Below are 13,907 nucleotides of genomic sequence, written 5' to 3' on the forward strand. Positions count from 1 at the left end.
GTAGAATTGTGGTAGTGGAGGAGACTGAATGTGTAAGGCAGACGGCAAATGGGAACTCCCCGTACTTTTTGCTCAGTTTTCCTTTGAATCTAATACTGGTCTAAAAAATAAAGTCTATATCAAAAAACAAAAACCAAAAATGGATGGCTTTAACATAGATTAGACTATGCTGAAGAAAGAACTGGTGAATGGGAATTAAGATCTGATGAATATATCCAGAATAGATAAAGAAATAGAAAATACACGAAATTTAGAGATAAGGAAGCTAGTGTTAGAAGATTTAACACATTTCATTAGAGTTTCAGAAGAAGTGAAAAAGGAGAAGCAATGTTTGAAAACAAAATAAATTACAATTTTCTGGAATAGTGAAAGGCAGATATTTGTAGATTCAGAAAACTCAATGAATTATCAGGCAACTTAAGCAAAAGAAATTCAGAGTTAGACCCACTATATGCACCAAAGACAAAGAAAAGGTCTTAAAATCATGCAGAGGAGAAACAAAGCGATGACCTAATAGAAATAGTAATTTAATAGCTGACTTCTCAACAGCAACAGTGAAAGGGAGAAGACAGTGGGGACAATCCTCTAAAAAAACTAAGAGTTTTTACTGTCAATTTAAATTTTATGTCCACTGAAATCATCTTTGAAGAATGAGGGTGAAATAAAGATATTCTAGGAAAAAGATACTCAGCTATACCTCAAATACTAGACAATAATGTGTGTGTGTGTGTGTGTGTGTGTGTGTGTGTGTGTGTGTGTGTGTTTGAAATCAAAGTGATCCAAAGTCCATGTGTTTCCCAGGTTAAAGTTGTTTAACTTGAGACTTTACTGAGTATGAACATTATCATTACAGGTAGCTATTAAAAGAATACATACAGTATATAAGTTTTCAACAAGAAGCTTCAAAAAGAGAATAAGAGAAAAATTCTAATCACATGAAGTAGACAAGAAAGGAAGAAAAAAAAAGACAAACCAGAAAAATCCAGGGTAATAGTAAGTACAAAATAAGATGTTAAAAACAAAATATACAGTCACATTCAGAGTAAAAATAACAGGCTGGGCATTTTGGCTCATGTCTGTAATTCCAGCACTTTGGGAGGTTAAGACAAAAGAATTGCTTGAGGCCAGCAGTTAGAGACTAGCCTAGGTGACACAGTGAGACCCCCATATCTACTTAAAAAAAAAAATTAGCCGGGCATGGTGGTATGAGCCGGTAGTCCTAGCTACTTGGAAGGCTGAGGCAAGAGGATGGCTTGAGCCCAGAAGGTTGAGGCTGCAGTGAGCCATGATCGCACCACTGCCCTCCAGCCTGGGTGACAGAATGAGACCCTGTCTCTAAAAATTTAAAAAAAAAAAAAAAGAAAATTTAAAAAATTTAAAAAGAATAAACTTGCAGTTAAAAGATAATAATTACTAACTAGATATAAAGACAACAGAATCTGCTTATATGTCATTTACAAGTGGCAAATGTAGAACATAAAAGCATAGAGAGTTTGAAAGTGAATGAACAGATGTGTTAGGCAAATACCTGAAAAAAGACAGTACAGCTGCGTGAGTACAAGATAAAAAGCAGAAAACAGTGCATGGTGATAGACGGTTCAATTCACCAGGAAGTCACATACAGAATTTTTGTTCACACTTAATAATAAACAGTGTTGGAATATATAAGGCACAATTTGCCAGAACAATGAAAAGATATTGACAAATCTGCCCTTGGAAGATTTTAAAACATCCTTCTTAGTAATTGATGGATGCAACAGACCAGATAACAGGCTGCAGGCAGAAGATTTGTGCAACATGCTTAAGAAGCTTGTTCTAAGGAACATGTATAGTACGTTGTACCCAAGCACACATAAACCATCTGTAAAAATGGACCACACATCAAGCCATAAGTCTCAAGCACGCTTCAAAGGCTCAATTCTCACGGACTCGGGTCATTTCAGTATCATACCAGCCAAGATTCCTATGATCAAACAAACTATGAGGCTTAAATGTTCATTCTCCTCCTTGAGGATCTACTGTAAAATCTTAGTTCATAGTCTATCATGTGGCAGGTTAAATCATGTTTTCTGTAAACTACCAAATGCTGTGATTTGTGTTGCAGTTGGCCTATTACATGGGTCTTTGCCCATTAACAGCATTATACAAGAAATTACGGAGTTTTTATAAGCTGTTTTACAGGATTACTGTCCTATATTATTGATTATATATTACTATTCATAACATATATTATCCACATACTCCTTCTCTAGTTCCCAGTTTCACTCCAGTTTTTCCACTCCCTGCACCACATACAAATATCTCACTAAACTTTTCATAAAGAAACACATTTTGCTGCATTTTCAGGATCTAAACAATCCTACTCAGGTATGGGTAATACTTGTAAAGACCTTTCAGCCAGACACCAAAGATTGAGTTACACTTGAGTGAAAATCACAGAGTAGGATCCTCACGAAAACTCTTTCATGGACTTTGCTGGCTCTATCTGTCAGCAGTTTCTTAACGTAAGTGACTCCATTTTGATTCTGACAATTTTCACACCTCTCTTTGCTGACATCTTTCCTGTATTGTCCCAGAGATCTGCATAATGACCATGATTTAGTTAGGTATCAGAAAAGTGGTGTTTTTACCGCATCTGATATCAAAACGAACATAATAAAATGAGAACTGGAGAGAGTTACTGTTGATGAGATTAAATTGAATGTAAAGCAAATTTACCTTCTATCCTATTTCAAGTATATGCCCCAGAAAAAATTAAGAGCACCCTGCCAGTTTTAATTACTAAATATTTTGGTTTTAAAACTTTTTTTTTTTTTTCATTTTAAAGGTTCATTTAGACTGCAGGGGCATCCAATCTTGTGGCTTCCCTGGGGCACACTGGAAGAAGAACTGTCTTAAGCTACATATAAAATGCACTAACACTAGTGATGATAGGTGATGAACAACAACACAAAAAAAAATTGAGAAAAATCTCATAATGTTTTTGAGACAGTGTTTTGCTCCGTCTCCCAGCAGAGTGCAGTAGCATGATCTCAGCACACTGCAGTGTCTGCCTCCTGGATTCAAGGGACTCTACCATCTCAGCCTCTGGAGTTGCTGGGATTACATGTGTGCGCCACTACACCTGGTTAATTTTTGTATTTTCAGTATAGACAAGGTTTTGCCATGTTGGCCAAGCTGACCTCAAACTCCTGACTTCAATTCATCCATCTGAGTCCGCTTCCCCAAAATGCTAGGATTACAGGTGTGAGCCACCGCGCCCTGCCAAGAGCTCATAATATTTTAATTTGTGTTGGGTAGCATTCGAAGGCGTCCTGGGCCACCTGCAGCCCATGAGTTGAGACAGCATGATTTACAGCTTACTTTTCTCCAAATATTAAAACATAGCATTATCTTCCTTTATTTAAAAAATGCGTTATTATTTTCCACTCACTTTAAGAAGATTTTGAGGAGTTTTACAGTTAAAAAACCCCACAAAAATACAAAAACAAAAATAGAGACATATAAATAAAATTAAGAAAATGTAAAAGGCCTATGAGAAGCCAAGTTGAAAGAGAAGAGATATAGGTACCAAGAACCTAGGATAAACTGGGCGTTAAACTTATCTCTGAGGGAAAACATTTCAGGTTGAAGAATATACATATGATTGCCTTTTCCTGCCCCTACATTTTTATTTACAGGATACTTACAGCATTGTAATAATAAGAGAATTCAAAAACTATCTAAATAACTATGTTTTTCAATTACTGTTACTCAAGCATTATAAAAGCAAAACCAAAATAGCCTGTGTCCAGGACTCCAATCAATCAAGCAACCGAATTTCAGGGAAAGGAAACAGGCTCTGCTTGTCACATTTTCTTGTTTTCCTCTCTCGATTTTCCTGCAAATTCTGAAGGTTATAGAGGTAGAGATGAAAAATCTATCTGAGGTCACCAAGACTTAAGAAGGCATGGAATGCTGAAAGCTATTTTTAATTATAGTGTTGATTTCAAGATAGATTGACCCAATAATCTTTCTAGAAATACCATCTTCAGGAAAAACGTTTAACTTTTATTCATTTGATGCTTCTTAACATAATAAAATAAATGAACCTAAAACAGCACTTTAGGTAACCTGGAAGGGAAGATACATTCCATTTAGGTGAAAATATATACGAGCGATATGTACATTTGGGCAGATATTCTGAACTCTATTGGGTTAATGTTTATGGTTGCACTTGAGCACAACAGTGAGAAGTTTCCCATCACATTTTATCTGAAATGAACAAAATGTCAGGGTAATCTACTAGCAAAACCTGCGCTCCGGGTCAGCGATGCTTCTCCCTCTGGCACACTCACCATGCCCCTCCCTAGGACACATTGCCTCTCTTCTTTTGCAAAGCTTTCATGAGGTCTGACATGAAATCTTGCTCTCCGCCTCCTGCCCCGCCGGGGGTCCCTGGGTTCTCGTGCCTCTTGGGGGGCATAGGAGGCCTCTTGGCCACCGCGGGAGGCGGCCTGGCGGAGTCGGGGGCGGGCGCGGGCGGCGGCGGCGGCGGCGGGGGCAGCTCCGAGCCCGCGGTCCCTGCACACGACGGCGGGGGCGGGGGCACGAAGTTCGGGGGCGGCTCCATGAACTCCGGAGGCGGCGGCGGGAGCTCAGGGTCTTCCAGGGGCGGCGGCGGTGGCGGCGGCGGCAGGAAGTCATCGGGTGGGGCGGGGAAGCCCCCGCCGCCTGTGCCCTTGGCCTTGGGGGGCGTGGCGGGGCTGCCGCTGGTGTCCGAGGACCTCCGCACCGGAGGGGGAGGGGGCAGGCTGGACTTGGGGGCGTGCGGGGCCCGGGGCGCTGCCGGGTCGTGGTGGTTCCCGAGAGCTAGCTTCTTATCCTGCAACCGAATGACAGCGGCATTCTTTTTTTTTTTTTTTTTGAAAGTTTAAATTTATTGTTATTAATTAATGGAGACGGGGGTCTCACTCTGTCGCCCAGGCTGAGTGCAGTGGCGCGATCTGGACTTACTGCAGCCTCGACCTCCCGAGCTCAAGCGCTCCTCCCGCCTCAACCTCCCGAGTCGCATTCTTTATTCTCAAAACAGCCCCAGTGGACAAAACAGCCCTAGTGGACAGGACCATGCCATAGATAGGTGAGTCTCTGCCCCCTGGGGAGCCTCCGTCCCTCAGTCACTGAGAGCCCTGGTTGTTCATGAGCTCATCTTTGTTCTGGAATATGGCAATTATTCTAAATGGTCTTTAAAATTAAAAATAATCATTTTTCTAATTTTTTAATATTTTGGCTGGGCATGGTGGCTCATGCCTATAGTCTCAGCACTTTGGGAGGCCCAGGCAGGTGGATCACTTAAGTCCAGGAGTTCAAGACCAACCTGAACAATATGGTGAAACCCTGTCTCTTTTAAAAATACAAAAATTAGCCTGGTATGGTGGCACACGCCCGTAGTCCCTGCTACTGGGGTGGCTAAGGCATAAGAATTGTTTGAACTTGGAAGGTGGAGGCTGCAATGATCTGAGGTCATGCCACTGCACTCCAGCTTGGACAACACAGTGAGAATATGTCTCTCTCTATATATATTTTTAGAGACGGAGTCTCGCTGTGTTGCCCAGGTTAGTCTCAAATTCCTAGCCTCAAGTGATCCTCCTGCCTCAGCCTCCTGAGTAACTGGAATTATGGCCACCCCACCTGGCCCAAATGGCCTTTAACAGTATTTCCTGTCGTCACAGTGGAACAGCACAAAAACGAATGTAACTAACTTCATTTTTATTTAAAGTAGCCTTTACCCATTCCTGCACATGGGCAAGGATAATTTTAGAGCATTGAGATAAACATGCAAACCCAGCAATCACATAGTTTTAAAAACTAACTCTGGGATTAAAGAAGTAAACAACTAACTATGTTTTGTTAAAGATTTATATGACCATTGTGACCTGACCAAGGACAGAGAAGTTCCCAGCCTCTCTGGACCCTTGCTGGCGCCCAGATGTCTGCAGTCTCTGGTCATCTCAACTCTTTCCCCAACTCACTCCTCTTCCCCACATACCACACCCATTAAAATCCTCCAGTTAGCCTGAAAAATTTAAGATTGCACTTCAGAACACTAGTCCACCATCTTCATGGTGTTACTGGCTTTCCAAATAAACCAGCTTTCCGCCCCATCATCCCTAATCTCTTGAGTCTGGCTTTTAAGTGGTGAGCAGCCAAACCTGGGTTCAGTTACCCTGTGGCACTCATCTACCAAGTCTACTCTAAATGGAAGATCTGGCCATGTTCAATGAGGTGTGTTGTATTTAGATCATACGAGTATCACCTCCTTGGAACCTGCCTTATCCAGGAGCTGCTGTGTGTCTCTAAAGGGGCTTTCATGGTGTATCTCCTGTGGGGTTGCCTCAGTCTATAAACCATCCTGGGCTCATTCATTCCTTCAAAATGGAAGCCAAATGACTTCACTCCTTGGTTCCCAAGCCAAGCCACCAGAGTCTCGGCATATAGGAAGGGATGCATTTTTCTTGGTCTGAGTTGAGCTGGTTGTGACGCTCGTGTCAGGAGTAAGCATCTGTAAAATTATCTTGCTCCTATTCCACACAACACACAGTAGAAACACACAGCAACTCCTGGGGGTTGAGGACTTCCCAAAACCTTCACACAGTCTCCTGGCTTAAATGTATTACTCTTATTAGGATGAAGGCGAAGGAAGGGGAGAAGTGAATGGAAACAGTTCTCTCTTGGCTACAGCTTTGTGCAAACGCAGGCACAAAGGATATGTTTCCTGGCAAAGACCTTTTTGCCTGATCTTGGGGACAATGTCTCCTTGTGTTGGTGAGCTGAGAACACAGGTGCCTTTTGCCAGGACTGTGGGCTTCTAGGGAGGAGCTGATTACAAGCTTGGCTCCGGCTGGCCTCACAGCTTTAGGGAAGGCAGTGTGGTGGGCCAGAAATTAGGACAAGACATCTGGTCTCTATAAGTTTACTTTTTCTTTTTTATTTTATTTTATTTTATTTTTATTTTTATTTATTTATTTATTTATTTTTTGAGACACAGTCTCGTTCTGTCACCAAGGCTGGAGTGCAGTGGCAGGATCTCCCCTCACTGCAACCTCCACCTCCCGAGTTCAAGCAATCCTCATGCCTCAGCCTCCCGATTAGCTGGGATTACAAGCGTGTGCCAACACCCCCAGCTAATTTTTGTATTTTTTGTACAGACGGGGTTTCACCATATTGGCCACTCTGGTCTCCAACTCCTGGACTCAGGTGATCCGCCCGCCTCGGCCTCCCAAAGTGTTGGAATTATAGGCATGAGCCACCATGTCTGGACAGTTTACCATTTCTCAACTGCATGAAAGTTGGCTGGTTCACTGGATATAAAATTAGCCCCATAGTCCTTATTATGATTTGTGTCTCAGGTGGTGATAAGATCAAATGAGATAAATATGTGAGTTCTGAAAAGTAATATCACCAGCATGTGCTATTGGTAGAAACCAGCATGCCAAATTTGGCCTAAGTCTAATAGATGCATAGCGCCTCCTCTGCCAATGTTGGAATAGATAATAGTAATTTATATAATGAAACATCCCCAGGCAACTGGATTGAATCCATTTTAGTGATAATTATCATTTCAATTTACAGTTTATCAGGGTTCCAGTTTATTTCATTCTCTGCTTAGTAGCCTCTTACCATTGAAGATTAAATTTGGAACTTTTTTCTAATAAAGTGCCTTCTGATTTAGTTTCTATTTTATTTAGTTTATTTACTTATCATGATAAGCTATTTAACTGGTGATGTATTTTTTCTTTTTAGTTAAATTTCTGAACAGGCAGCTTGGGTATTGATGTTCACATGTAGTTAAGTGATTTCTATTCTGGGATTCTTTTATTTCAGTATTTTTAAATGCTTTCATTCAACTGGCATTATAGAAATAATGAAAATGATAATAGCTGAAAGCACATTGCATGAGGAGATTGTCAGGCTTGAGAAGATAATGAGAACATTAAAGAAATACAACTTTTACAGGCCTGCAGTGGTTGTCAAAATTATAAGAAGTTCAATAAATACCAAGATTTAGTTGTTTTCATGACTGGCTGATGGACAAAATGAAGGGGCGAAAGAAGTGAAAAATTGCTAAGGTGAAGCACCCTGCCTGTCCTAGCTGGGTGACATGCTGTTGTCACAGTTATTTAAGGTTGTTTTGACTCACACGAGAGAAATATTCAACAGAATTTATACAGTCAGCTGAGAAGTTTTGAACTAAATTAGTAACTAAATCATAATTATTAGCTATGATTTTAAGATAGATTTAAAGGAATCCTCATTGATCTATTCGGTTGAAAAAATTTTATGGAGAATGTTATACCAATTTGGCTATTATTTTATAATGTATTTTCTCCTCTATCACCTGGGGATGTATGTAGGAAGGACATTAATGGGGAAAATAGAAAATGCACATTTTTAGTGAAACCCTTTTTTGTCTTTTTTCTTTTTTTTTAAGACAGGGTCTTTATCTGTCACCCAGGCTGCAGTGTAGTGGTGCAACCAGAACTCAACTGCAGCCTTGAACTCCTGGGCTCAAGTGATCTTCCTGCCTCAGCATCCCAAGTAGTTGGGACTACAGGTGCTCACCACTGCGCCCCGCCCTATTTACAGTGTAACTCTTTTAACAGTCTTCTAATCTGATTTTGGGGGCCAGTTAACACTTCATATAGGGCTTCAGACTACTAGTTGCCCTATTTTACTCAAAAAAGGCAAGTAAAATCCCAAGCGTTTAAAACTTGGATGTGCTACTATCAGAGAGGGCTAAAATCACTTGACTAAACCAAGAAAACCACTTTGGTCAAAGTAAACGTAGCTAATTAACTTCAGAATGTTAAGGAAATTTTTACATTTTTCCTAGGCAGTGTGATAGCTGGTTTTAACTTTTGATTCTAGCATATGTAACTTTAAGATTACAAATATCGAGCAATGAACTAAATTAAATTGTAGTAACTTCTCAGTTGTTGGAACTACATTTTCTATTTATTTATTTATTTAACTGGATCTTACTGTGTCACCCAGGCTGGATGCAGTGGCATGATCACAGATCACTGCCGCCTTGATGTCCTGGGCTCAAGCCAGTCAAACACCTCAGCCTCCCCAGTAGCTGGGATTACAGGTGCATGCCACCACACCTGGCTAATTTTTTTTTTTTTTTTTCTAGTAGAGACAAGTTCTCTCTATATTGCCCAGTCTGGTCTCGAACTGAAGCTCAAGCAATCCTCCTGCCTCAGCCTCCCAAAATTCTGGGATTACAGGTGTGAGCTACTGCACCCAGCTTTTTAAAAAAGCAGTTATGGGAACAATGAGAATGGTTGAAAATATGGGCTTTGGAAACATGGGCTGATGGAATGTATATCAGCTGCTTGCTGGTTTTACCTTTGATGTTTCAGCATGTCGCTGGGCCTCTTGGAGAACAGCACTGATAGAATGTGCAGCCTGGGGCATCTGTCCATTGGGCTGGGCGGTGCCATTTATAGATCCTGAGAGGGAGGAAGCGAGAAAAGAAGAGCGAGCAAAGCATTTTCAACATTCTTGAAAGTTAATCTGAAAATACAAAGCAATTTACATCTCTAAAGCAAAGAAAGATACTTGCTGGCTACTTCTTACAAAAAAATAATAAAAACAAAGCAAAGAGAGCAATTCACAGGCATGGCATGGTACACAAAACCTTACGAAAAATCTGAGGTTCTGTGACAAAACTTTATATGAGATTCAGCAAAAAGATTCAGGAAGGTGAGGGTGGTTTTTGATAAAGCCCACCGAGGAGGGTCTGGATTAACTGGGATCCTGGAGAGTAATAATATGTTTTACTTTTAAAAACTTTTCAGTAATTAAAGAATAAACCTTGAAAACATTTTTAAAAATTCTTCTTGATTTTTTTTTTTGAGACGGAGTCTTACTCTGTTGCCCAGGCTGGAGTGCAGTGGCCTGATCTCAGCTCACTGCAAGCTCCGCCTCCTGGGTTTATGCCATTCTCCTACCTCAGCTTCCCGAGTAGCTGGGACTACAGGCGCCCGCCACCTCGCCCGGCTAGTTTTTGTTTTTGTATTTTTAGTAGAGACGGGGTTTCACCGTGTTAGCCAGGATGGTCTCGATCTCCTGACCTCATGATCCATCCGTCTCGGCCTCCCAAAGTGCTGGGATTACAGGCTTGAGCCACCGCACCCGGCCTCCTCTTGATTTTTTAAAAATGTATCTATCCAGTTTCATACCACGCTGAATACAGGAACAACTCTTCAACACTGTCCTCAACAAAAAGTACATTGGACACAGAAACAATAGACAGAAATTTGGGCAAAATGTGCAGGTCCCTGAAATAATCTGGAATGAGATGTGTTTTTTTTTCCCCCCCAAAAGTCCTGGTATGCTATTTTGTTTTCCTGCCTTTTAATTTGTCCCTTTGACACGAAACTTTGACTCATGTTACCTTCAAATATGCTGTCCAGGACTGGATGCAAGATGTCAAAACACTAGGACATAATCTCATTCTTCATGCGGACAGTTTTCTGGGCACTAATGGAGCCTTGGACTAATATAGTATTTGTACTCCGATAAGAAACATCTACCTACTAGCTCACCCTAAACAGGAGATCAGCACCTTATCCACAGAATATCATAAAATAAGTGGTCAAAGCTTTCTTAAAAGTCACTTAAAATAGATACAGGGCTCCAGTCTGGGCGACAGAGCAAGACCTTACCTCCAAAAAAAAAGCAAAGAAGAAAAAGAAAACAGGTCGGGTGTGGTGGTTCACGATTCACGCCTGTAATCCCAGCACTTTGGGAGGCCAAGGCGGGTGGATCACGAGGTGAGGAGATCAAGACCATCCTGGCTAACACGGTGAAACCCTGCCTCTGCTAAAAATACAAAAAATTAGCCAGGCGTGGTGGTGGGCACCTGTAGTCCCAGCTACTCGGGAAGCTGAGGCAGGAGAATGGCGTGAACCCGGGAGGCAGAGCTTGCAGTGAGCTGAGATTGGGTCGCTGCACTCCAGCCTGGGTGACAGTGAGTGACTCTGTCTCAAAAAAAAAAAAAAAGAAAAAGAAAAAGAAAACATATTCCGAATGCTGTCTACAAAGTTCTGTTTGTATAGATGTATTGGATACGTTTTGAACAGGAGCACTGAGCTTTGAATATGTGTTGGAATTTCTCCTCCACTTAGTACCTGTAGATGGCTGAGCTGGTGCAGCTGCATTGACTGTCCCCAAGTTTGTCCACCGAGAGGCAAGTCCAGCCTTTGCCACGGCCCGCTGGTAGTTATCATAGAGAGTCTTCCCATACTGGGGAGAGAACACAAAGAAGAAAAGGAATCCATTTATCCCAAATTCTGCACTCATTTGCAATATAAACATAGAGAAGAAATAAATACTCCACTGCTACTCTGTTCGCCACTTGTCTGAGTTGTTTTTTTTTGGATATTTCCATTAAAATTTAACAAATACATATTCAATCATTTTCCAGATTAGCAGAGTCAGTTAATTTTTTCACCAACATATTAGAGAGAGCTTTAGCCACTCAGTTCTGATTACGTATATCTTTATGTAACTCCATCATAGATTCCAACTTGCGTTTTTTTGTTTTTTTTGTTTTTTTGTTTTTTTTTTTGAGATGGAGTCTCGCTCTGTAGCCCAGGCTGGAGTGCAGTGGGGAGATCTCCTGCTGACTGCAAGCTCCGCCTCCCGGGTTCACGCCATTCTCCTGCCTTAGCCTCCCGAGTAACTGGGACTACAGGCGCCCGCCAACACGCCCGGCTAATTTTTTGTATTTTTAGTAGAGACGGGGTTTCACCATGTTAGCCAGGATGGTCTCCATCTCCTGACCTCGTGATCCGCCTGCCTCGGCCTCCCAAAGTGCCGGGATTACAGGCGTAAGCCACCGCGCCCGGCCCCATCTTGCGTTTTTAATTGCACACTAAGCTTGCAATACTCGCCATGAGTAAATATCCGGTTACCGGAGAGGTTCATGTTTCTATTGCTCTCCTCATTTAGAAAACCCACTGGCGAATACACTTGATAATGTCTGTGGCTGAACCCAAGGGTGGGCCAACTGTTTCACAGTACCAGGAAAGCTGCGCCCGGGTCACGAAGTGGGCTGGCAAATGCAAGACAGGGTGAAGTCCGAACGCTTTCTCACCTTGGCTATCCGTATTCCCATCACCCACTGGTTAAGGGTTCTTGCGTCATCACAGCAGAGATACTTGATATACTGGGACTCCTTCTGAATTTGGGGGTGCTAGAAAGAAGCAGTTTCGAGACAATGTATTCACTTGTCATGTATTAGGAAGTCAAAGCACCTGTCAGGAAATTTTTTAAAAATCTCTAAAAATATGTGATTTATGTGGTAAAAATTACTGGTTGTAAAATTAGGAAGGTAACTTTAAAAAATGACTAAATTTTGAAAGGATTTGAGAAATTTGTTATATGTTGGGAGGCTGAGGCGAGCGGATCACTTGAAGTCAGGAGTTCGAGACCAGCCTGGCCAACATGGTGAAATCCTGTCTCTACTGAAAATACAAAAAAAAAAAAAAAATTCCTGCCGAGGCAGGGAAATTGCTTGAATTTGGGAGGTGGAGGTTTCAGTGAGCTGAGACTGCACCACTGCACTCCAGCCTGGGGTGACAGAGCAAGACTCTGTCCAAAAAAAAGAAAAAAAGAAAAAGAAATTTGTTTTATGATTTATCATAAGCACATCTTTTTAAAAAATTTTTTAGAAACAGGATGTGACTCTGTTGTCCTGGCTGGAGTGGCACAATCACAGTTCACTGCAAACTTTGAACTCCTGGGGTCAAGAGATCCTCCCTCCTCAGCCTCCTGAGTAGCTAGGACTACAGGTGCACACCACCATGTCCAGCTAATTGAAAAATTTTATTTTTTTATTTTTTGTGGAATTGGAGTCTCACTATATTAGCCAAGCTGGTCTCAAACTCCTGGCCTCAAGCAATCCTCCTGCCTCAGCCTCCCAAAGTGCTGGGATTACAGGCATGAGCCACCATGCCTTGCTTGTAAGCACTTCTTACTATAGTATCAATAATAATTTTCATTTATGCCTTTTTAACTTTTGGAAGGTTTTCACATCCATCATGTCTCTATCCCCATGAGAAATCTGAGCTGCTTCTCCATTTGTCAGATAAGGGAACTTACCTGAGATAATTCTTATGTCATAGATTTCAAGCCTATGAGAATTGTGGGTTTATAACTCCCAAAACCTGATTCTAGGATTATTTCTGCTTCTAAAAATTCAGAGTTTTGTAATGACCTTTCCTTCTGAACTGCTATCTGCTGCCCAAGTGGGCCAGTGGCTTCCAGATGGACACCCTGGAGGACTATTTCTGTCTATTACACTTAGTAGCACTAAGCAGTGGTTCCGGTTGCTGAACAGGCCTTTTAGGAGCTCACAAAGATAACAAGGAAATGGGCAAGCATGAAAGAGAAACACCTTGCATTCCTCTTAGTCCTCCTTGCTTTTGTTGTTTCTGGTTTAATTTTTATTTTTTAAGACAAGGTCTCACTCTGCCGCCCAGGCTACAGTGCAGTGGTGCCATCACGACTCACTGCAGCCTCTAATTCCTGGGCTCACACAATCCTTCCACCTCAGCCTCCTCTGTAGCTGGGACCACAGACATGCATCCATGCTTGGCTTTTTTTCTTTTTTTTCTTTTTAAAGAAACACTCTTGCTATGTGTCTCAGGCTGGTGCTGAAACCCTAGGCTCAAGTGATCCTCCCACCTTAGCCTCCCAAAGTGCTGGGATTACAGGCGTGAACCACCAAGCCCAGTTAGTTTCTGTTTTCTGTATCTGTCTCAGATAGACTGTGTCTTTCATGAGGGTGGGAACTACATCTGTCTTATTCACTGCTGAAGACCCTCATTGCTTAGCACATGGCCAGCGCATGGCAG

General features: G+C 41.8%; 1 protein-coding gene across 2 annotated transcripts in view; it reads right to left on the bottom strand.

Moving 5' to 3' along the window:
- Nucleotides 1-4,029: 4,029 nt before the first annotated feature.
- The window catches only part of APBB1IP (amyloid beta precursor protein binding family B member 1 interacting protein), a 128,891-nt gene continuing 119,013 nt past the window's right edge, over nucleotides 4,030-13,907 (bottom strand). Inside the window, exons 12-15 of one of the 2 annotated variants that reach the window (XM_023194845.3) lie at nucleotides 12,146-12,244; nucleotides 11,178-11,292; nucleotides 9,391-9,494; nucleotides 4,030-4,888 (exon numbers count right to left, since the gene is read on the bottom strand). In XM_023194845.3, coding sequence (XP_023050613.2) covers nucleotides 4,349-4,888; nucleotides 9,391-9,494; nucleotides 11,178-11,292; nucleotides 12,146-12,244 — 858 coding nt within the window. In that variant the 3' untranslated portion in view covers nucleotides 4,030-4,348. The remainder of the gene's footprint in view (nucleotides 4,889-9,390; nucleotides 9,495-11,177; nucleotides 11,293-12,145; nucleotides 12,245-13,907) is intronic. The other variant, XM_023194846.3, reaches the window with a different exon arrangement.

Source organism: Piliocolobus tephrosceles, chromosome 9 (genome assembly GCF_002776525.5).
Source record: "Piliocolobus tephrosceles isolate RC106 chromosome 9, ASM277652v3, whole genome shotgun sequence".
NCBI classification, from domain to species: Eukaryota; Metazoa; Chordata; class Mammalia; order Primates; family Cercopithecidae; genus Piliocolobus; species Piliocolobus tephrosceles.